Source organism: Coturnix japonica, chromosome 1, assembly GCF_054131305.1.
Source record: "Coturnix japonica strain WE chromosome 1, WE-NBRP24, whole genome shotgun sequence".
Classification (NCBI taxonomy): Eukaryota; Metazoa; Chordata; class Aves; order Galliformes; family Phasianidae; genus Coturnix; species Coturnix japonica.
The window spans coordinates 152877263-152902743 of record NC_140663.1 but is presented as its reverse complement, the minus strand read 5'-3'; the positions used below and the strand labels follow the sequence as shown (position 1 = coordinate 152902743).

Below are 25481 nucleotides of genomic sequence, written 5' to 3'. Positions count from 1 at the left end.
AAAGAGAATGCAGATTATTTTCTTTTTCTTTTTCCAGAACTGCCAGTAAATTAATGACAGATCAGCCACCAGCTTGCACGCTGTCGTTTTCTACCCCTAAGGATCAAATGTAGCTCTTCTGCCCTGAAATACAGCGTGTAACCAGCATGGCATCAAATTCACCACAGTCATTTCCCAGCAAAATACATTTTATGCTGCAGCTCTGATTTGTCACTGTGACTAGAGTTGAACAAGGGAAAAAATATTCAAGCAGGTTGGAAATAATTGTATAGGACTTGTCAACATGCAGCAGACTCATAAGGGGAGACAGATGAAGGCAATATGTACATTTGGATGAGATGCTCATTGGCTTTTAAATTCACGGATCTCCCAGCAACAAGCAAATAAAACAAAGGTAAACCTTAAAATAAACCTTTAGAAAAGACGACTTCCTCTGATTAATCTTCCACCGCAAAACAAATATTGCGGAGATTAGAAGCAGGTATTAATCAGAAGCATTGACTGAGCTTCAATTCTTGACATTTCTAAAGACATTATTGTAAGGCTGAGATGGAGCAGTTTCATAAAGTTTCCATGCTTGGATTTATTTACACAGGGTAGTAGCAAGGCAGGAGCTAACACTGTTGCTGTCAAAAACATGTAACAATATGGGTTCCTGCCTAATTGTCTGCATTTATTTGAGCCACACCTTGGTTAGGGCCCATTCCCTCGAGCCCTGTCCCTATCACACAGAGCAGAGCTCAGCGCTGCCCCTCAGCTCCATGTGAGGAGCTGCAGCCGCCATCAGGCCTCCCCTCAGCTCCTCTGCTCTGTGCTGAGCACACCAAGAAATGCTCATTAAGTCTTGCCCTCCAGACCCTTCACCATCTTCATAAGGTTTTATAGTTCCATGAAGATAACAGGAGGTCATCACCCTGTGGGACACATCCCACAACAGCAATCCCAAGGCAGTGCCCAACCACAGACAGCCCAGGAAATTAACAGAATGACTTCACTTGTAAAAACACACGTTAACTAATCAGAGAGATGACAACCTGTCACTACACAAAGCTATCTGTCGTATATTCTGAAACATGAGAATTAGCAACACGCCATTGACATGCAGAGCCATGTCTCTTTCAGACTCTGAGCACTGCCCTAAAGCACACAGCAAGTCCAAATACAGCGAGCCCAAACCTGGTCATAATGATAAGGGCAAGCTCTGAATAGAAATGGCATTACAAATGGCGTTACTTGTCAGCTTTCATAAAGAAAATACTTCAGATTACTAGTATAATGTATGATCTGTAATTGAATTTAAGCCCTGAAATCTTGGCATTTCAAGAAAAGTACCTCAATTATTTTACGTTCAGGAAAACGATTAGGTTTTTCTGAAGTTGATATCTTCAACTCTGTATGCTGAAGGTTGAGCAGTGAATCATTTGAATGTATTTTCGGGCCTAATACTGAGACATCCATCACAGCCATAAATGAAGGCTCCCAGTTCCTCATATTTTTCTCCAGTACAGAACACGAGATGATATGTACAACAATTCAGCAATAAGTAGCAATTTCTTATGTGACTTTTTGTTTGTTTGACAAGATGGGAATAACTGATTAATAAACTCTCATTTTTCTCTCTGAGTTTAGTATCACAAAGGATTCAAATCCTTTTGGGCCAAGGTTTTTGACAATAAATGATGTAAAGTAAGACAGACTTTAGCATTTTAGGAGTGATACAATTGAATATCTTTCCTTCGGCATTAGACACTTAACTATTAAAACAAGAAGATCCTTTAGGAGACAACTATACAGCACCACTTCTTCCTCTTGCCATGTCTAAGTGACCACCAGCTGCATTGCACTACCCATGCCCTTCCCATGCAGGGCAGCTGCCCACTTGAAGCAGGAGAAAGGTAGGGCGGAATTCATTTTTAATCACCCTACATCCACCATCTCCTGCCTCCCCCTGCCCCCCAGCAGCCAACCTAAAATCTCCCCTTCTGACAACCCTATGAAGCCCAGGAAAGGTGACCTGAAGTGTCTTCCTCTGGCATCACTGGTCCTACAATTCGGGTCTACCCTCACTAACCTGCACTGCCCACTCTCCCACCAACATGAATAAACCACCCTTTTCAAAAGCATGTGCCTATACTTGGAATTTGCAGCTATAAATAATTCCTTGCTTAGGAAAAACTTCAACGTGAGTAGTTTTCTTGATACCGTAAACCAATTAGTTCCAACATTAGAATTGGATGCCTGAGGAGATAAGAGGAAAGACAAGATCTGACTTCCTAATGAAAGAACCGAGACAAAATAGATCTATAAAAATCAAGTTACCTTCAGGTATTTATACATTTTAAAGACAGAAATAACTATTATAATCCCTAAATGATCATTAATTTTTTTCTCCAGCCTATTACTAAGGAGTATCCAGTGATACTTCAAGCTTATAATGTCAATTTTGCTATACTACATCATTTACAGAAAAACAACCTGTCACAGCTTAAAAGAACCCCACACCTAAGTATCTGCTTTGCCTTTTATTATGTTCTTAAAGATACAGCCTCCTTTCCCACTTCCATTTTCAGACACACAGCTTCCTTTCTTGCACCCATTTTCCTCAGTCCCCAAAGCTCTTCATAAAAAAGTGAAGTGTCAAAGGACAAAATATGGCAGATGACCCAAAGTAACCAAAGAGACGTTCCAGTTCATACAATGTCATGCTCAGCAATAAAAAAGGGAGAAGAGGGGGCTTAGGGAGGTTAGCCATCTTTTGCTCAGAAACTGGCAAGGCATCAGTCTGCAAGTGGGAGGTGGTTAGTGATTGCTTTTGCATCACTTCTTTCTCTTCTCTCGTGCTTATTAAGCATGTCCTACATTGCCCCATAGGTTTTCAAAGAATAACAGAATCATTAAGGTTGGAAAAGACCTCTAAGATCATCCAGTCCAACCACCAGCCCATCCCACCATGCCCACTAACCATGTCTCTCAGTGCCACATCCACGCAGCTCTTGAACACCTCCAAGGATGGTGACTCTACCACCTCCCTGGGCAGCCTGTGCCACTGCCCTATCACTCTCCCTGTGAAGTTGTTTTTCCTAATATCCAACCTGAACCTCTCCAGGTACAACTCAAGGCCACCACCTCTCATCCTATCACTAGTTACATGGGAGAAGAGCCCGACCCCCACCTCACCTCAACCTCCCTTCAGGTAAATTGTAAGAGAGCGATAAGCTCTCCAACAAGCCTCCTCCAAACTAAACAATCCCAACTACTTCAGCTATTCTAGTAAGATTTGTGCTCCAGACCCTTCTCAAGTTTCAGTGCCCTTCTTTGGACATGCTTTTTTTCCAGCATTTTCCTCTTCCTCCATATTACCAGGGGTGTAATAGGTGTGTGGTGCTTAGCTGCTACCGCAATTACCTCAACCCAGTGTCTACAGATCCACTACCACTGTGACATTTTGCTATGAGCAACAAAATAGAAGAACTTCATGAAGGAGTCTTTTAGACAGAAAAGCCACATCTTTACCAGATTCTCCAAAGGTCTGGGTCTTGAATTACTGGTAAACAGATAAATGATGTACAAGCTTATTTAATTCGTTCCACAGTTCTTTTGATGGAGCTGCTCAGGTAGCTAAAGATGAGCTATAAGGAAAGAGGCAGACTGCTGGATACAAGTCCCCAAAGGAAAAGAAACAATCTACAGCATCTCTGCTTCCTCTTCTCTTCCAGTGACAACTGGAACAAGGTTCCCTTTCACTCAGCCTTTAGGGAGTTACAGATGCCAGCACTCTGCCTCCAACTAGGCTATTCCACCTATAAAGCTCCACTCAGAGATACTTCGTCACTCCCCCAGTAGCTCTGCAAACAGCCACAGCATCTGGCTCAATTAGAGAGCTTCCAGTTAGAATTTACTGTAAACAATTTAACAGTTTGTGGCAAGCTGGGAAACATTTGGATTACATCCCTAGAAAACCTCACTGCCTCAATTTCTTAAGGTTTTTTTCCATCTCTTCCTTCCTTAGTCTGCAGACCTAAAATGCCGGGCAGCAGGTCATCTTTTTGTGGACATCAACCTCCTTCTGTTAAAATAGACTTGGAAACAGTCAGCAAGGGGCTTTTGCAAAGGACACTGAAATGAAACCACTCCAAGAAAGCACTGAACTTGGATATGTGTTATCATGTCAAAGAATACACACTGCTGTTGGTAGCTGAACAGGTGAGCTTGCACAGCTTATCTGCTCTCACATAGCTCATGCTAAGCTGTTGAATTAATCCACTTAACACTTCCCAGCAAGCAAAGAGAAACAAATTATTGCTACGTGAACTTTGAAAGCCTGCTTAAATACAAGCAAAATCAGTATTAGGTTAAAAGGAAAAGATGCATAGCCTCAGCAGCCCTAAGGAATCCTCCACTGTAAACAACACACAAAGGGAGAGAAACCTATCTTTCTCCTTAGCCCATGTGAAAAAGCAGCTTTGCTTATCCTCTCTAATGGGAATACCTTACCAGCTTCTGCTGCTAGTCGCCAACAAAGACATGAAGCATGGCAAACCAAACAGCAGACTGAAAGATACATCAGTTAAAGCAGGAGACAGATTTTTTTCCTTAAATTTGATCATCATTCTTTCAGCCAACTCTAATTCCTTTGCCAACTGCACAGTACTCTGCTGCTGCACTGTCTTTGTTCAAAGATCTTAATTACATTTTCCTTCCCCCTGTTTGGCAAGACCAGCGCTTCCTCAGCTCCCTTTTTTTTTCCCATGGTACTGCCCACCCAACCACCTCCACTGAAAACTGCTGCTAAACCATCAGGGGAGACTGTGCTTCCATCGCACAACTTAAGGCCATTACCTCTTGTTCAATCGCTGTTACCTGTGAGAACAAGCCAACCTCCACCTCACCACAACCTCCTTTCAGGCAGTTGTAGAGAGAGATGAAGTCTCCCCTGAGCCTCCCATTCTTCAGACCGAACAATTCCAGTTCCCTCAGCCACTCCTCATAAGGATTTGTGTTCCACAGCCTTTGGCTTCTGTGCATCATCTCTGAAGCTTACAGTGCCTGTCACAGCCACACGTGTATCATTTCTAAACCCTGATACAAGCTCTGGGTATGTTGAAATGCCTTCAGGATGTGCAAGCTCTGGGTCAAGTCACAACCCCAATCTCTGCCACAACTAAAGTTGCTAAAAGAAAAAAGTGAACTTTTCAGTACTTTCTTTTAAAAAATCCACCACTGACTAAAAGAAGAAAGAAATGGTTTTGAGGTAACCGAGTCCGAAAGCATAAGATTCAATTTAGAAAGGTTAAAAGTGTAACTTTATAACAAGCTCTGCCTTTTTTGCTGTTGTGGTTGTTTTGTTTTCAAAGGAAAAAAAAATCCATAACATAAGCTTGGCAGCTCAGTACATTAACTTCAGAACACTCCCTACAGAGCTTGTTTGGTAAGAAACTTAGAACCCCGCACTTCTGAGCTGTGCTACACGAGTATTCTCCTCCTAATTAGTGTCTTCAGAGAAGTGTCTGTTATTGTCAACACGCTGAAACTCACCCAAGCTTTGTGAAGCTGCACCTATTCCGTTATTAAATGAAGAAACAACAGATCTGATTACAGATTCATCTGGCATGACAAAATCCAATACCAGTTAACGGCTGAAGCGCAAATGTTGACTAGCTTCCCTAATAAGAAGCAGTATAATTGGGTTTGTCCATAAGATCTGTGTAATTTAGATGAGCGAATCATCCAGAGGAAAAAAAATAAAGCCTTGAAAGCTTTGGGATCACAATATTTAAAGCGTGCTCTACATAGCTTTTCTTAATTACACCTATGTCTACAGTTCAAAATACAGACATACATATACAATAAAAAAAACAGCTTTTAATTCAGTATGCACCTGTATCAAATGCCAGTGTTAAAACAGCATTATCATAGAATCACAGAACGCCTTGGGTTGGAAGGGATCTTAAAGTTCACCTATCTCCTATGCCCCCAGTGGGGGCACTGTGGGAAGGGTTGACAGCCACCAGCTCAGGCTGCCCAGACCCTCATCCAACCTGGCCCTGAATGCCCCAAAAGGATGGGGGCACCCACAGCTTCTCTGGGCAAATCACAGAAATATTAATAACTTTTCTAACATTATAGGAAGTATCTTGGGATTAGATATATTGAGAACCATATTTCTTTAAATGGTTTAACATTGATGTAGAGAGTTTTCTGTACTAAGCAACACATATACCGCCATCTGCAGAGGACTCTGATTACAGAGTAATTAAGCAGCTATGGAAAATACACATTCTCTAATGTATATTAGTAGGCATTGCAATGCACTGCCCAGGGAGGTGGTGGAGTCACCGACCATGGGAGTGTTCAAGAAACCTCTGGATGTTGCGTTGATGAATATGATTTAGCCGGGAAGTACTGGTAATGGTTGGACTAGATGATCTTCTAGGTCTTTTCCAACCTTGATAATTCTGTGATTCTGTGACTCACAGCAGTAAATATAGGTCAGCTCAAAATGATGTGGATTCCGTGGCATTTGCGCTCTTATCGGTGGCATATATTCTATATTTTTAGGAACAATCACTGTCTATCGCACATACTTACTCACATTTTACAAAAAGTCAGGTTTTATTTTCTCTACTCATACTTCTCCTATTAGATTCCTTTCTTTTTACACAATACCATCACTGAGAGGGCAATGGGCATGAAACAGCATCCCCAAGGCAGTGGTCAAAGCCAGAGGTCAAGATGCTTTTGGATAACAAGACACTCTCAGGCATATAGTCGGATTTTCAGGTATTGAACACAGTGATCCTTATGGGTCCCTTCCAACCAGGGACATTCTATGATTCTAGAAATGTACCTAAGTACCTTCTTCACAAATTAAATATTGGATTTGTAAAAACAACAACAACAAAACCAAAACCCAACAGGGAAACAAATCACCCTTTGTGCAAGTTGTGATGTTTGACAGCCTTGGAGTCGTTGGACAGAGTTTATATTGCGTGGGAGATGAAACTTTAAATTCTAGCCCAAAGTCCAGAGCAGCTAACAATTCTCTGGGGGTAAGAACTGGAAAACAGAATCTCTTCAAGGAAAGAAAGAGCTGTAACAATCATCTAATTCTCAAAAGGCAGAGAACAGCCTAAAAACACTAACAAGTTTCTTCCAAATGGAAACTTCTGTATCACAGTACTTCTGTAATATTTTTTGAGTCCTTGCTCTACTCCACTGCATCCTTTAATTTCATTTACTACACACGATCTTAGAGGGCTCTCATATGGAATCATAGACTGGCCTGTGTTGAAAAGGACCACAATGATCACCCAGTTTCAACCCCCTGCTATGTGCAGGGTCACCAACCACCAGACCAGGCTGCCCAGAGCCACATCCAGCCTGGCCTTGAATGCCTCCAGGGATGGGGCATCCACAGCCTCCTTGGGCAACCTGTTCCAGTGCGTCACCACCCTCTGGGTGGAAAACTTCCTCTTAATATGTAACCTAAACCTCCCCTGTCTCAGTTTAAAGCCATCACCCCTTGTTCTGTCACTATCTATCCTCGTTAACAGCCATTCCCCCTCCTGTTTATATGCTGCCTTCAAATACTGGAAGGTCTCCCCAGAGCCTTCTCTTCTCCAAGCTAAACAAGAACAGTTCCTTCAACATTTCTCCATAGGAGAGACACGTCCTTCAGTGCAGGAGCAAACGGAACATAAATTACCTAGTGCTTTCTCATCTTTATTGCTTGCAACATCTGTATTCAGAGCTGCAAACCTTTTGTGTTGTGGTAAACAGGGAGAGGAAAGCTGTCCCTGTTAGTCTGTTTATTCAGCTACACAGAGCCCCAGGAGTTTATCATTTCTGCCTAAACGGTTTCTGCTTTAGAGGCTACAGGATCTATCTGAGCTGAAGGAGACAACACCATCCACTGCATTCTTTCAGCACTTGGCTGAGCAGACAAAGAATACAAAAGGTTTTTATGGTTTAGGAAGAATTTTGGAATATTCTTCATTCTGAAAGAAAGAGAAAACTTCCATTTTTTTTGTTAACAACAGGAAATATGCCAACTTCTGTGAAGCGGGTATAATTAACTTGAAATTCCTCTCCACTTCACAAATTAAGAAAATAATTTGCCTTCATTTCTTCTCAAGAGCAAATTTTATTAATGACTACATGAAAACAACGTTTGCAAAAGGGACCGGCAGCCCACAGCCAGAAAAGCATAATGAAAAATGACAATACCGTATTATAAAGAATGCAGCCTCGTGGATTTAAACATGCCTTTACCTCGATGCAGTGAAATACAAACAACATGAAACTCTCCCTTTGTGCACATTCCACAACAGACTGTACCAGACCGATATTTGCTGCTAACCAGCTTAAGTCAGTTTTAGAATCTGAACTCTATCGATGAACAGATTGCACCATCTGCTTCTACTAATATACATTAGAGAATGTGTATTTTCCGTAGCTGCTTAGTTACTCTGTAATCAAAACACCAGAAGATAAATAGGTATAGCCTGGCTACGGAGAGGCTGAAAAACATTATTATTTGTGAATGTCAAGGGTGTCAACAAAAAAAAAATACCATGGCAGTTATTTGAAGGCTGTGCTATGAAGTAATGAAAGGAAACTGGGCAAAAGAAAACTGAAGTAGTGTGCTGGGATATATCATATCATATTTCACATCATATCGTATCATATCGTAGAATGGCCTGGGTTGAAAAGGACCACAATGTCATCCAGTTTCAACCCCCTGCTATGTGCAGGGTCACCAACCACCAGACCAGGCTGCCCAGAGCCACATCCAGCCTGGCCTTGAATGCCTCACTGCAGTCATGAGAGAACTACAACCATTAACAGCATAGATGTAATCAAATTTCTTTCTAATATTGTGTAGAATCAAAAGGGAAAGAACCTCCCAACATAAGTGGAGTGTTCTGGAAATCTGAATTTTTATTTCATGATTTTTTTGTTTTCAAGAATCGGGAGGTAAGCCAACATTTCAAGTTTTCATGGAACAGAAATCCTTCAAAATTTTGTTTTGGAAACCCAAATCGTGATGTTCTCAAAACAAAATATGCTTTCCCAGTATCCTCAGCAGCTGCTGACTGCAATCAAGGCAATCCTTGTCATTTCACAAGTGTTATTTCCATCGTTTGCTGGTGACAAGAATGACCAAAAGTGGGTTAGGTTCCAGCCCGGTGCCTCTCAGCATTCCATAGTGATGTCCCCAGTGGTGTAGCCACAGCAGCTGCACTGTACACCACAGCCCAAAGCTCCACAGGCAGGACACCAGGTTACTTCAGAAACCAGACTAATGCATGGTGAGATGATCACCTACCAGGCTCGGTGTGCAAAACCAAATTGGAGTTCAACACCTGATAGGCCGATAAGAGATTTCAACACTACGATTCTATGCTTTCTCACTAGTTATGATAGGCCAGTAAGAAGCTGCAACTATGTGACAGTATTTCCTCAAAAACAGCAATTTTCTCCTCTTTGTAAGGAGCTGTTCATTCTGGAAAAGAGGAGGCACAAGGGAGACCTCACCACTCTCTACAGCCACCTGAAAGGAGGTTGTGACAAGGTGTGGGTTGGCCTCTTCTCCCAGGTAACAGTGGTAGGATGAGAAGTAATGGCCTTAAATTGCATCAGGGGAGGCTTGGGTTGGATATCAGGAAAAAATTCTTCTCAGAAAGAGTGGTGAAGCACTGACACAGGAGAGGTGGTGGAGTCACCATCCCTGAATGCGTTCAATAATTGTGGAGATGTGACACTCAGAGACATAGTGGGCATGGTGGTGATGGGTTGATGGTTGGACTAGATAATCTTTTCCAACTTTAATGATTCTATGAAGAGCATTAAATCCTGAAAGGTAAGTAATCATGGAATTACAAACTGCTGGGGACTCAAGATTGTGCTGCAGAAGAGTCAGCAGGCACTTGGCCAGCTCCATAGCTATCTCTACGCCACTCAACTGTTAACTGCTCATGTTGTGGCTTCTGCTTTGTCCCAATTGAGGTGTTCTTAGATTTAGGAGCTGGACTCAACAATCCTTATGAACCCCTTCCAACTTGGGATATTCTATGATTTTACAAAAACATGTTATATGCCATCTGATATAATGTATTATGTTTGTGTGTCAAAAGACAAGCATAAAATGTGCTGGATTTAGCAGGAAAACTGAAAGGGATTCAGCAGTGTGAAGGCTGCCCTCCAGGTCACACCAGAAGCAAGCAGACGTAGTCTGTCCTCTGTAACTCCAGCACAGCTCCATGTAGGTCCATAAGAAACAGATGACAGTTTGGATGTGCTACATGTTCATTCCAGCTAAATAAAACTGGCAGTTGATAAAGAGGAAACATATAAGACAAAGTGATTTCTTCTCACTCAGTTGAACTGACAGTCCTGAGAAATGTTAATTACTGGGCCAGTAACCAAATGTCATAAGGAGTTAGAATAGACTAGAAAAAAAAGACATAATGTCATTCCAACCGTGTAGTAGATTTAATTATCTTCTCAGAATTATCTCAACAGAAGCATGGGTTTCAATCCAGGGATACAAAGGTGTGTATTTCTTTTATCCTATGACTGGAAATAAGATAAAATAGAAGTTTACAACTTGAAAAGTATTATTTCAAAAGCATAGCTTTTGAATTTGGATTATTGGAAGGAAGAAGAATTCACACTGACATATATGGAAAAGAAAGAAGGGAAAAAAGACAATACAGTTTTGCTTGAAGCTTGGAAATGACCGTGCCACCATTGTTTCACTCTTTAAATCTGGTCTGGACAGATTCTTCAGACAACTATTTCCCTAATTCAAAACACAGCATAAAATCAGCCATCTAAAATGTAATGCTTTTCATGGCCCTTGAATACAGGCATAGGATAGAGAGAATTAACAAGCCCCACTTGGCTGTGCCCTGGAATGTGTGTACAAATCACTTTGGAATAACATGCAGGGTACACAGTTAAGCTAAAAAGAAGAAATGAAACTCCAGAGGAATTAAATTATCACTCAAGATGGATGTCCATGACACTCGGTATTTACACTCTGGTACAACAGAAAAGAACTAAAATGACTGAGAAAAGAAAACAACAACAAAGCCCAAATCACAGTGGTTTCAGAGACACTATAGAGATTTATAGAGGATGAAGTAACATGCTCATGACCTGATCAACATCACAAGCACACAGCCTGATGTATCTGTACAGACACTTCTGTATCTTCAGATCAGTGATCTCCTAAGAAAGATAACCAATAAATAGAGAGGGCCAACAGGCAGCAATTGTAATATATTTATTTTCAGTACCTCACACAGGAGGTTAGGGATATCAGACAGAACTCTGTATGCAAGGGATTCTTAAGGAGAAATGTATCCATTTGTAGGCAGAGAGTGAAGCTGTGATTGCCCCTTAATCTCCACCCAGAAATCAAGATACAGCATCCTCAAGGCAATTTAGTGAGGAATAAAAAAATGCTGTTGGAATCAAATATTTCTATCTGGTTTATTTGAAAAAACCCACACAGCTTCATTTTCCTTGGGGACTGGCTACTAGCTGTTGCTTTGAGTTATTTACATTGAATACCTTGTTTCCAAAAGGCTGCTATCTACTGCTGCCAGAAGCTATCCTGAACACAAGGATTCTCATGTCAGCTGGATTTTCTATAGCTAAACTCACCTAAATCTGGCATTTCTTTCCCTTATTAACTAATACTGTCATGAACTGCAAATACCTCTCCATCATTCCAAACCTTTAATTTTTTTTCCTTTAACTTAGGAAATATTCTGATAAGTAGGAAAGATGTCTATTCTTTGAATGAAAATGACTGATTTCTTTTAGCAGAGGGCAACAGATTCCTGAACACTTGCTTGTGTCCAAGGCGATTAATGAAAAGACTTGTAGATGCAGCGCGAAAAGCCAGGCTACCTGAGTAGCACCTGGGCGACAGATCAATGCTCAGTCATTCTGAAGGCAGTGTTATAGAATGAATGGTCCCAACGTTGCATTTTGTTAGGGGAAAACAACAACAAACACTATGAATAACAGTATTCTCTTTGCTTACACAGTGGAGGCAGGGCAGTGAGAAAACATCACGGTATGACCACAAATGGCGGCTAAGGCATATGACTGCACCATAATGAAAGGGTTGGACAAAACACATGCTGCCTCCAATGGAAGTCTTCCTCAATTTCATAGGGTTTAGAGTTCTGTCTCTAAAACCTTGTAATAAGTACTTAATTGGTGCAGTATGTCACCACACAGCAGTAAATTCAAATTTAATCTTTGCCTTTTTAATTTTGTCTTGTGTGTGAGTCACTTTTTATACAGACATACAAAGATATCCAAAGGCCCATGTAGACATCCAAGCTGATCGCACATTACAAGATTTTTCCTTACCTCTAAAACAAAAAGGCACTTGTCTTTCTGGACTTAATAAGAATTTGTGTGTATGCTTTTTAGCAATTTTTGGATGTTTCTATTGAATATACTTTGCATTCACTTGGCCTCCTAAAGCCCAGGCTCAAACCCTATGTTTGTTCTTATATTAAAATGATTGCATATGCAAGGCTTGGACAAATACAGTTATAAATCCTCTTCATTTTCTCCGGATGATATATAGGGCACTTGTATTTCACCCATTAGTTTCTGAAATTGATCTATCCATAATCTATGCAACTCCAAATTACTTCATGCATAATTAGGCACTTCCTTGTTTTCATTACTCATGTCCCTTTCTGCAATATTTACACATCACCAGTCATACAGCTGCCTGTGTACAGATTGGAACACACCACTAATTACTGATGTTTAATTTGGCTGTGTTCCTCTATGAGAGAGGATATTGTTTTCAAGGGCCTTGTTCCATCCTCACCATCCAGATGTTCAGGGACCAAGAGGTAAGTGAGGTGCATAAATTCATCTGAATTTACTGACCATTAATGAAATCTGCACGCCATTTTATTTCCTTGCATAGCTTTTATTAACACATGGTTCACTAAGGCTGGTAACACTTTACCTGCGATCCCTTACATAATGTTTTACAGTCTATTTTGTTTACTAATATTAATATATAGGTATTTTACCTGTTCAGTTTGAAAACTTCTTTTTTAAATATTATCTGTAGATTAGTTCGTAACTTACTTGCTTTACACTCATCAATGTAGATGAATGTCTGCACCATCCACCTGCTGGAGAAGATGCCTGCAGAGAAGGACCTGGGTGTTCTGTTGGACAACAGGGTGGCCATAAGCCAGCACTGTGCCCTTATGGACAAGAAGCCAAAAAAGTATCTGGGGTGCATTAAAAAGATCATGGCCAGCAGGTTGAGGGAGGTGATCCTCCCCCTTTACTCTGCCTTACCTGTGTCACTTATTGTAAGGTACCTGCTTTAGCAGGGAGGTTGGACCTGATGATCTCTTGAGGTCCCTTTTGAATACAAAGAGGTGCGTAATAGGAAACCTCTTAAGTTAAAAGAGCAAAGTAATGAAACTTAATGATTCTCATATACAAACCTATGTATAGACAACTTTGATCACAGGCACTGGTTACACAGCAACTAGTGTACTTCACTGAATATTGAGAAACTATTCATTTTCAACATGCGCTGGAGAAATATCTGTATGATTCAGTTTCACCTGATGTATGAATATAAATCAAGTAGGGATTTAATTACCTGGATTTTGTCATGAACTTCATTCCCATAGACAGATGCTGCTACTGCATCATGCTGATAACAACAAAGACCAAATGACACTGAAGACATCATCTGAAATGTGCTTTTCTGAAGACATTAGGTGTAGTAAGAGAACCAGTAAGTAATGATGAACAAAAGTACAGATGGTTTTCCCCACTGATTTACCACACCTACCTGAAGGGCAGCTTATTTCATATAACATAAACAAGTTAACCTTCTTCAGTTTCATGAAGATATATCCATTTTGTCAATCTACGCAAATCACTTTTCACTCGTGATACCAAAAGTACCACATATGGGAATTCTCAGCTTGCTGTATCCATGAAGGCTTTACAAGAGCCTACAACAACACCCACTTGCTATGAAAATCATTACTTTGATCCTCTTATCAGCTAAAAGGTCATTTCTCCAACACAGCCATCTCCTGGGGCTCTAAGCAGTTCGACCACAGATACAAAATTGTAACGTGTTACTGATTCCCTGCATTTTACTTCTGAGAAAGAGCTGAAATGTCCCTTTTCAACATGGAACGCCAACTGTAAAGTTGCTACACAATCCTAACTCCTAAATTGCTGCCATAGGCAACAGTAAGAGCCAATGTCTGAGTTGAAATTAGAATTCAGGATTAATTATTTGAAATACAACTTGAGAAGTTTGTTTTTCATACTGTAAAGTACTAAATAAATTTCTCTCTCAGATATTAGCACATAACATCTCCAGTGTTGATTTTTATGTAGTCTGCTATTTTTATCGTACATTTTTATGCTCCCACCTACACTTACAATACAGTGAAATTTTTCTTTCAAGATGACTTCTGAATTCAAAATATATTCCAGAAAGCTGGGATTTTCTTCCATTTTTTTACACAGAGAAATCTGGCCATGAATATTTTTGTGTTCTCATTTCTCCTATCTGTTTTCCAGATGGGAAAATGAACTACAATGCAGATAACATTAAGCCTTATACCAGGTTTTGCACATTGGGCCTCCTCCTAACCTCAGAAATAGAGCTGTATTTAACACTTTTAGAGAACCAGAGAAATAGGATCCCTTCTTTTACTTTTTTCAGATACAAGATAAGAACTTTTTAAAAATAAGCTTGGCATCGCTTCTAGCACCAACCAAATCCTCTTTTTTTTGTCCCTCCCCATCAAAATGATTTCACAACTTTCTCATCTCTATCTGCTCTTAAACTGGATGTGGTCGCGTGGTTGTAGATGGGATGGTCTATGGGTTATAAAAAGACTGGACTTGTGAGAAATCAAGCTCTTGAACTGGCTTATTTGGATGGATGTCCATTTGTCTCCACAGCCTGCAGACTGGAATTCTGACCCCCGTACAATTCCCTAGTTTTGTGTCTATTAATGGGAGCTCTAACAAAGCTTCAGAACTGAACACAGTCCAAAAGCAAAAGGAGAATAGGAAAGCTCTCGGGTGAGCTATCTCCCTTCTTAATTCATTACTATTTCTTCTTTTATCCTCCTCTTTGGTAGGGTCTCAGTCAGCACTCAAGCACACACATAGTCTGAGGGAACAGCAGGACGGTAATTCAAATTTATATTACATCAGCATTAAAAAGGGTCAGCCAGATCTTTCTGCAAAAATACTAAAGCATTGAGAGATCTAACACAGATACTGAACTGGTGTTAACTCTGCCTAGGACTGAGCAAAGGAGGCTGTTCGCACTTCTCTCAATTACTGTCTCCGGATGGCTGGGACATGAAAGATGGTGCACTACCTGTTCATTTTTTTGTAGGGCTTTTTGCACTTCCAGCTGAAAGAATTCTATCAAATGTGTGCCAGGATGCTTGGACTAACACATTAGTAAAGCTGGAAGTTTGTTATCTCCAGCATTACTTATTCTTATGTAAGTCACTCCAAAAGTAATGCCGTCTCTATTTTATTACATGCACCAACACATCAGAGGCAAATGTTGGCGGCACGGCAGTAGAGGTTGAACATTCCCACCAATATATTTCATTCCATTTATTGCTGTGTGACAGACAGCAGCAAGACAGAATAACGTTGGACATGGAAGTGCAGATGTGTCACTGAATTCCTTCATGCAGAAAACAGTGCACACACTGACGTTCACTGATGCTTTCTGAGAGTTTATGGAGATTGACCAGTGGGTGTGAGCACAGTGAGGTGATGCGTGGTACATTTCAGCAGTGGAAACAGTGATAAGAAAGATAAGCCACGTTCTGGATGGCAATGCAGATCTTTATGAGCATGGCATCCAAGCTTCTGTTTATCGTTGGTGAAGCACACAGCTAACGGTGGTCAATATGTTGAAAAACGGTGTTCCATAGATGAGAATTTGCTCTATCAGTGTTACCACGCTCTTTGCACCCGTTGTGGTTTCCATGGATATGAACAGGAGACATTACTTTTGGAGTGACCTACAGACGTGTGCTACAGAAGACAATCGTATGATCCAAGAACAACTCCAAAACAGAACTGTAATGCAAAGTAACACTGATCCTAAACCTTACTGATTACAGAGTAGTTGGCAAAATAAAATGGCTCAGCTCTACAGGCAGCAGGAAAGGAAGGAGCTGGGCAGCAGAGAGCTCACAGTGCTTTTATGCTTTTTTTTCCTGTTTAAAGCAGGGTACATGACTCATGGCAATCATGGCATAAAGGAAGCTCAGGAAAAGCTTCCAGTTCTGTCCTTAGAGATGGATAAAGCACCCCCGTCCCATGATGGTTTCACACGAACACTGTGCAGCAGGCATACCTTTGGCCAGCTTTTAATAGCTCTATCTAACCACTGCAGATGGTTATGTGTTCAGCTCCACTGACTGTACCAGCTTATCGCATAGAGCAGAATTTCCAGTGAAGCATCAGAGGTACTGAACTTGCAATGATGAAATGCTGGCCAAAACCACTGGCTGCAAACAAAGGATGCAACAGCTTTTCAGAAATACAGTAACAGATCATAAGAAATAACCGTATGATCGTTGTTTACAAGATCCACTTAAAAAACATACTTCATCAGAGAAACACAAAGCAATTTGCAAACTTCAAGGTCAGCGCAGGCCCATAACTAAGGAATAATTTAATGATTTGTGTATCACTAACACTGGCAGCTAAGTCATATTCTGTTGATACAATACGGTGTTCATTTGAATTCTGTTCTGCAGGCATTTAAAAAATGTTCTGGACTGGGTCACTGGCAGGTGGTGGAACAGTATTCTCTCTTTGTAAAATGTTTCTTGTGTACTAAGTGATGCTTCAGTGCTCATGTATCTGAGGTATCTAGAGGATGATGGACTCTCCCATTAAGTGTAATGCAATCAATTTCTAAAGCTGTGATCTCTTCCACCCACTTCTCCTGTGAGGAGCACAAGAAATACCTCATTTGCTCCCTCTGTGCTGTAGCTACTCTATGGCAGTCTAACTGTTAAGCTCCTGCTGGAATTTTGCCCATGTCTCGAGGAATTAAATCACTCACTGCTCAGAGGGAACCCCAGTCTGAGAGGCACCGGAGCTCTACAGACAGACACTGCTGCAGAAAAGAACCAGGAATGGAGGATGGACGGTTCGTCATCTATGAACTTGTTCTGAACCTGGCTATATCCCAAATAACAAGCACTATTTGGAGGGAAGCATATGCACCCTGTCACCCTCCAGACAGTTTTAAAGTTCTTACAATGTCAAAAATCTCAGACATATTTTAATAAGCCAGGAAATGGATACATCACCAACAGAGCTTGCCACTTGGTGAGTGAGCGCAAGGATAACTTTTAGTACTCACTGAGATCATATGATTTTTGGAGCTCCTTGGCAGAAGGGTGGCTGTTGGACGATACTAGTCTACTGATCTCTCCCAAATTGCAAATATCATCAGTAGTATGTGAACAAAGTTGCTTAAAAATAGAAGATGTACTGTGGTGATGACATTCTACATATTGTGTAAATTTGAGCTTGTCAGGCTGCTGGCTGCCAAAGCAGTTTTGCAGAGCCCAGAACACCCGCAGTGTTCAGCATGACTATAGCATCTGGCATAGTGGCTAGGGAGAGATCCATGAGCTTCCCTGAGCACTGCACCAGAGAAACCCACAATTAACATCTGAACTCTTACACAGAAATGGCTTTCTATACACCAATAAGCTACCTCACCTTGTCTGACAGGGTCAGGCATGATGGTAAACAAAAAAAAAAACAGGTTAGTAAGGTAAGTCATGACAGCTAAATTTGCATTCTCTATCAGAGGTTTTCACTCGCTAGAGTGTGACAGCCACACTACAGAAGGAAAAGGAGCTGAAAAGAAGGAATTGGTGCTGCTTAAGACTCGAGAATAGGAAGGATAATCTCAGTCAATACTAATTGAGAATCTCTTTGAAATCAAGAAAACACCTTACTGGAAAAGATGCCTTTACAAATACGGAAGGCTCAGCAGCAGTAAGGTAGGACTTCCAGCACTGCTGATACCACAAGCTTTGGTTTCAAGAGCAGGAATCGGTGTCACTGACATTTAGGTTGGCTGGAAACAAAAGTACTGAGGACTTCTGGTGCTGGTACTGAATATGACTTTTTTCAGCCTGAAGAATTGCTAGGATTGGAGCTGGAACATATTCCAGAGTCACTATTTTTAGTCTTGCCCGTTTCAGCAGATAGCTTTTTGGCTAATTACCACAAAGGCAAAGGAGATATGGTCTTAAATGCAATGCCTGTGACAGCATGGGAAAAGGAGCAGAGTAATCAGAAGAAGAAAAATATTACTATGTAAAGCCTGTATTAAAGAAGCAGGACAATGAGAGCTCCTCAGTTGCAACTCCAGATTTCTTTCCCCAGTGGAGAAGGAAAAATCCATTCAGTCTTTGTGATAAGCCCTTTTATAAATACACATCCCTAAGCATCTTTATTCCTTTTGAAAATGACCTCCCAGCCAGCTTCCTCTCAGCAATGTGCCTTCCCAAAAATCACAGCAATCATCCCACGTGCCTGCTATAAAACGTGCACAACTCCCAGCAGCACCTCATCACACAACTGTAACTCCTGAGAAAGGCAGGCGCAGCTGTAACCTAGAACTGATGATGTTTAAAAGACAGAGAGAAGACAAATTTCACGCCTTCTCCATTTGAAGGCAAGAGAAAAGGAGAACAGTAAGTTTTCTAGCAGAGAAGCCCACTTTCTCCATCCTGTGTCTCCTTGTATTTACAAGAGGGAGGAAACTGAGATCCACTGACCATTTATGCAAAAGTAAAGAGTACCTTTTTTCCATAACTGATATGAATTACATGCAAGGAAGCACACTGGAGGAAAAAGTTCCATGCTTCACTTTTTATTTCTTCTTTTTCCTTTCTTTCTGGCTGAGGACAACAATGGAGCAAGAAGGTTTCAGAGATACTTGATAAAATATCTGCTGCATTGCAAACAGTTGTTTATTCCTTATTTGTTAGCATTTTTATAATGGCCAGAAGCAGCGACCAAAATTAGAACTGTTTCATATAACTGCACAAAATAGCATGGTAATATAACAGACCTATTAAAATACAATCTTGGAACAGCACTCGTAAGGACAGCACATGAAAAAAATGGAAGGGAAAAATCATAGAATAATAGAATCACCAAGGTTGGAAAAGACCTAAAAGATCATCCAGTCCAACCGTTCACCTATTACTAATAGCTCCCAAATATTATATATTTGGAAGTGATTATAGAAGTGATTTAGAAGTGCTTATGAGATTCCCTCTGTTCTGGTGAGACCCCACCTGGAGTACTCTGTCCAGTTCTGGGGCCCTCAACACAAGAAGGACATGGAGCTGTTGGAGCAGGTCCAGAAGAGGGCCATGGAGATGATCAGATACCTCCACTATAAGGGCAGAATGAGAGCTGGGGTTCTTCAACCCCAGCTTGGAGAATAAAAGGCTCTGAGGAAACCTCATAGTGGCCTTCCAGTGATGATCCCCTCTCCATCTTCACTTCTCCAGGTTAAACAGTCCCAGGTTACTCAGTCTTTCCTCACACAGGAGATGCAACAGGCTCTTCATCTGCTAAATTCTCTCTACGAGTTCTCTTTCTTGAATGGAGGAGCCCAGAATCATAGAATTGCTCAGGTTGGAAAAGACCTTTAAGATCACTGAGTCCAACCACAACATGACCACACTACCCTAACTCTAACATGCTTTGCTAAATTATATCTCTGAGCACCACATCCAAATGGTTTTTAAACACACCCCGGCATGGTGACTCAACCACCTCCCTGGGGAGCCTATTCGAGTGCTTAACAACCCTTTCCGTAAATAATTGTTTTCTGATATCCAACCTAAACTTACCCTGGCACAACTTGAGGCCATTTCCCCTCACCCTGTAATCTGAGAAGAAACCAACCCTGCTCTTCCTGTAAGCAACTTTCAGGTATTAGAAAAGAGCAATAAGGTCTCCCTTTAGCCTCCTCCTCCCAAGACTAAACAACCCCAGTTCCTTCAGTCTCTCCTCATAGGGCATATTCTCTAAGCCTTGTTGCTTTTCTTAGGACCTGCTGCAGCACCTCCATGTCCTTTTTGTACTGAGGTGCCCAAAACTGAACACAGTACTGGAGGTGAGGCCTCACCAATGCTGAGTACAGGGGCAGGATGACTTCCTTAGTCCTGCTCACCACACCATTCCTGATACAAGCCAGGATGTCATTGGCCTTCTTGGCCGCCTGGGCACACTGCTGGCTCATATTCAGCCAACTGTCCATCAGCACACCAAGGTCCTTTTCAGTCAGACAGCTGTTCAGCCACACCTTCCCAAGCCTGTAGGGTTGCCTGGGGTTGTTGTGACCAAAATGCAGGACCTGACACTTGGCCCTATTGAAACTCATACAGCTTACCTCAGCCCATTGATCCAATCTATCCAAGTCCCTCTGTAGTGTCCTTCTCCCCTCTGGCAGATAAACACTCCCTCCCAACTTGGTGTTGTAACTGTGTCCAGTTCTGGGCATTATTAAAGATTTTTCACTATCTGGATTACAGATGTGGTCTCATCAGTGCAGAGAAAAGGAGAATCACCTCCCTTGACCTGCTGGCTACGCTCATTTAATACACCCCAGGATACCACTGGCCTTCTTCTCCATGAGGGCCGGCTCACGGTCAACCTGATGTCCAACAGAACATTCAGGTTCTTTTCATAGAGCTCATTTCCAGCAGGTCAACCTCTAACTCACATTGACGCACGTGGTTATTCTTTCCAAGGTGTAGGATTCTACATTTGCCATTGTTAAACCACCACAGAAGGCAACCGTATTGATAACATGGATTAATACACTTAAGTTCTTGTTTGCCTGCTACTCTGCAGTCCAAGTTCTACTGGCTTACAAGTAGAATGGCACTTGCTTGATTGTATAAAATTGATGGATGTCAAGGAAATTTAGGGAAATATACAGCACCTCTCTCAACAGTATGCCCTTAACCCTTATGAGCATGCATGTTATCCTCTAGAAAAATGCTAGGCCTCAATGTGTTTTTACACATGGGGAAAAAAAATACATATTTTTTCTCTTTAATGGCGTACTTAGGGAACATCTTGTTGAACTATGTTGAATTTTATTTCAAGACAAAGAAATTGATCTTCAGTGCTTGAAAACCATGGTTGCACTGACTGACAGGCAGATGCAATCTCAGCTGCGCACAGAAGCGGCCTCCCACTTCAAACAAACTGAACAGCATTTGTGCAGCATGTCAGCTTTTGTGGAGAATGCATGAATTTATTCGTACATGTTTTCTTCAAAAGGGAATTCATAGCCAACTGAGAATATCTACAAAAATATATATGAGGTGGCATGCTGGTCAAATTATTCATTTCATTTTCCCAGTAGGGGGTATTTGGGGAAAAAGAAAAGAAATAATCAAGAAAATCCTGGCATAATGTTCATTTTCAGCACTATTCTGAACTGTCGGTCAGTCAATACTCTTAACAATACTTTTGAGATGAGCAACTACTTCAACACATCCACACTAATTAAGTTTCACCTTCCTGGCCTAGACTAGCAAATGTCAGGACTTACAGTAGCCTACGTAACAAAGTTGGAAGGAAAAGTGAGTTTTCAAAGGTAAAAGATCATTAACTCCTGCAGATCAGCTTGCAACCCATCTATTCAAAAAGCCCACAACATGTGTTTATTCCAGCAGTTTTCTCTAAGGACATTCATCACATTCTCCACTGAAACCTTTAAACATAAGAGGCAAGAAGACATACAAAATTCTTGTAGCCCCGTGAGGATACGCTGTGTTGGCAAATACCATTTTCATTAGCAGCACTTCAGGTTGCATTTTTAAGTAACTTGAGAGAATTCTAGATATTACTGAAGCCTTAAACGTCAGCTCATACAGGCACTGTGAATACATTTTTCAATCTGGAATATAGTTTGGGACAGTTCAGTAATTCAGGTTAAGCGTAACTGATCCAGAGTCTCCCAAAAACATTTCCGAAAGGCAACAAGCATTTGAGCAGCACATCTGAGAATGAAATACATACTCTGATTTCCTTCCAGTTTTTGCTGTCCATTTATTACCATTTGGGGAACTGCCATCAAACATCATGCTCACCAAATACTTATGCTGTATTTGCATTTCCCTTCAAAAAACATGGTGCCCAGTTACCACGTTGCACGCAACTTGAGCAATCCCAAGGAACTAACCATTACGGTGTTACAAAGAACAAATGCACTGGTAATTAAAAAAAGAGTAAAAATCACCTATGAAATTGAACAGCGTGGAGTTGTATTAGCACAGTACAACAAGTGTTTCATGGGATTTATTCCCCTTCTAGAGCTTGAAGTTCAGGAAAACAAAATGTAATTGTAACTTCCAAAATGGAAAATACCAACTGAAGGTCACACAACTTCTGCTTTACTTTTCTGACTGGACACACGTTTGTACTTTGCATTTAAAATGTTCTGAACATCAGCTTCACTCTTCCCATAATCAAACCAAAGGCTTTTTCATGGGAAAAAGCCCTACAATCTGCCAGCTTTGCCAACACTTGCACCCATATGTACGTGTCATCTAATTCTGTGCTCATTACCCACCCCTAAACCCACATATCTCACTCATCTCCCACCTAACTGCTGGTAGTCCCATCACAAGACGGTAGCTCTGCCTTCTATTTGAGAATCAGGATAGAAACCAAACACGATGCTGCACACCATACCCATTAGCCCACAACCTTAAGCCAGATTAAAAGGGTGACACAGAAGAGATCCGTATCTGCATTTGATAGCAGGGAGGCATATAACTCCTTTAGGTCACTGCCAGCTTGTTGAAAACAAATGATCAGAGTTATAGGAGTGCTCAGCTTAACTTCATTTTCTAGATCTTCAAAGTCTGAATCAACCACACTTATCATTTAATTTTATTTCCTTCCCAAAGTCAATTTATTGTTGTAGCACTTAAGCCTACACAACAGATTTGCTGTTTTCTCAGTATTATCAATCCCGTCTTTGGAGAGTCTCTCTCATGTGAAGGATAATAGTAAATAAAAAAGCAAATAAAAATGGTTTAATATAACACAATTCTATAGTTTATGTGGTTTATCTTCAATGTTCTCACTTGCCTTTTAGGCACCAATACAAGCTGCAGCATGCTGAGGGTGGGAGAGAATAAAAAGGGAGTGAAAAGTTAGATTCTGCAACTGAAATACCAGCAATTCTGTTTGGACATAAACCAATTTCTTCTGAGGCTGTGACTGCTAGATCTGCTAAATCTCACGCTGATTTCTACCAGATGAGATTTTAATTTTACTTATTTATTTTATTTTTTTTTTTCCTACAACATGGAAAGTTAGAAAGTAGGCACACGCAGCCTGCCAATTTTGCTATAGGAAAGGGAAAAAAAAGAAACCACACGGTACAGTCAGTTTTCAGCTTCTCGGTGCTTCCAAAGACAAAACCTGCTTTCATGTTTGTATCTTCATTGCTCCTGCAGGAGTTCAGCATGAAAACAAAAAGCAAAGATCAGGAGGGGCTGTGTGCATATGCACATGACAGAGTATAGAATGCTGAAAGTTCGGGCAGCGTGTCATTAAAGCTATTGGTTCTGTTTTGACCTCCTGCTGCGGCCTTATCTGATCAGCTAATAGGAGACTGTGTACAAAATGCTAAAAAGCACTTGGATCGGGAAACCTGCAATTAAAACCATTACAAAGCAAATATATTCCACAGACTATATTCATAGATATTTAAATTTGCCAGAATGGAATGAGTCCTTTTCTAGTAATACCACATTTGCTTCATACTCCATTTCACACCCATGATAGAAATCATGATAGCAATCACAAAACACAGTCTGAAATGAAGTAGTTCACTGTATGTGAACAAAGTTACGGCACTGATTTGCCAGCAGCTAAAACATAAAGTCTCAGAATTGAATAAAAACAATCAGGAAATACTGGAGCAGTTTAGACCTAAGAGGAGGTTAATAAAGCAAGATTCTAGAAGTGTGGTGCGTGATGCACAGAAAACACATCAGGAATTGTGGGAAAACATCAAAATATCCCTTTGCTTTTTTTGATTTTGAATATTCTGAAACTAAGTCTGCATTGTTGATTCCCTTCCTGAAATGTCCTGCTTTGTACTTCTCCATAAACAACAAACTCAAAATATTGAGAGTGATTTCATTAAAACCCACATGCATCAAACATGCAAATACGTATTTAATATAGAGCACAACTGAATTCCAAATTGGATTTATTAAGAGAGCATCATTGAGTTAATTATGGAAATCATATATGAACCACATGACAACTCTTAGATGCAATTTTGTAGTCACTAAGACTGTAAAAGATTGAGTCTCTTTTGTGATCTTCATGTCACTTCTATTGTGTTTTCTAGAAAGTATCCCAGTTTAGGTTTCCCTAAGCTGTTTGCTGTTTAGGGCATTTTAATACCACCGGTGCTCCTTGTCCACCATAGCACAGTATAAACTGTTCAGTGGAATTCAAGTTGGACAATCCACACATGAGCGTATGCACAAGTAGCTTGTCTGGCCATATGTAAACTTTTAACCTTTGGGAAATGTTGCTTCAAGAACAACCAAATAAAGACATGTATTCATATGTTTAGATGTGAACAGGCACTGTGTTTGTTCTAGTAAGAGTTCTGCATGTGACAAAATGCACAAGCCAGTATCACCCCAACAGGCAACACCACAGGGTGGGATAAGTCTCATGACAGCCTCCATTCGTCTCTCATAGTAAAATCCACTCCCAAAGAAAGATCTATTCCAATCATGTATAAACCTTATATAAGACAATGAAAATACTGACGTTGTTCATCTCTTGGAAAACAAAAGCATCAAAGTAAGCTATCACACATCCTTTTGTAGTAGAGCTGTCCTACCTTTTCAGTTTCATGTAATTTTCACTAGCTGCAGGTCTGCATTCAGCACGTTGCACCACTATTCCTTCCAGGGAAAGTTTATCTAGTATAAGACAACAAAGCAAAATTAGACATTAAAACAAATTCACCAACACAGTCAAAGCTTGCATTCTGTTTCATTAACTCAGCATTTAATAAATACAATGTAATAATGAGTTCTCAAAAGTCAAATTAAGTTCTCAAGTCTCTGCTATTTTGACACTGAGGAAGAGGAAGGAGAAACATTCTTGTACAGCTGGTATTCCCAACACATCTCCATTTTGCAATCAGATGTTCTACATATTAAGCATGAATCACAAAGATGAGATGTTAAATTAAAGTGTGGGCCTACTTTCTTCAGACAGTTGCACTCACCTAGGAATGATTTTCTAGAGATTCTCATTGAATACAGTCAGCATAAAAAACCCCAAAAGCCTATCTACAA

At 40.7% G+C, this 25481-nt stretch overlaps 1 protein-coding gene across 3 annotated transcripts in view; it reads right to left on the bottom strand.

Annotated features, from left to right (window-relative positions):
• GTF2F2 (general transcription factor IIF subunit 2) overlaps window positions 1-25481 on the bottom strand; it is a 75713-nt gene that overhangs the window by 17229 nt on the left and 33003 nt on the right. For all 3 annotated transcript variants that reach the window (XM_032442089.2, XM_085536119.1, XM_085536121.1), the window contains one exon: window positions 25019-25100. In XM_032442089.2, the coding sequence (XP_032297980.2) occupies window positions 25019-25100 (82 nt within the window). The remainder of the gene's footprint in view (window positions 1-25018; window positions 25101-25481) is intronic.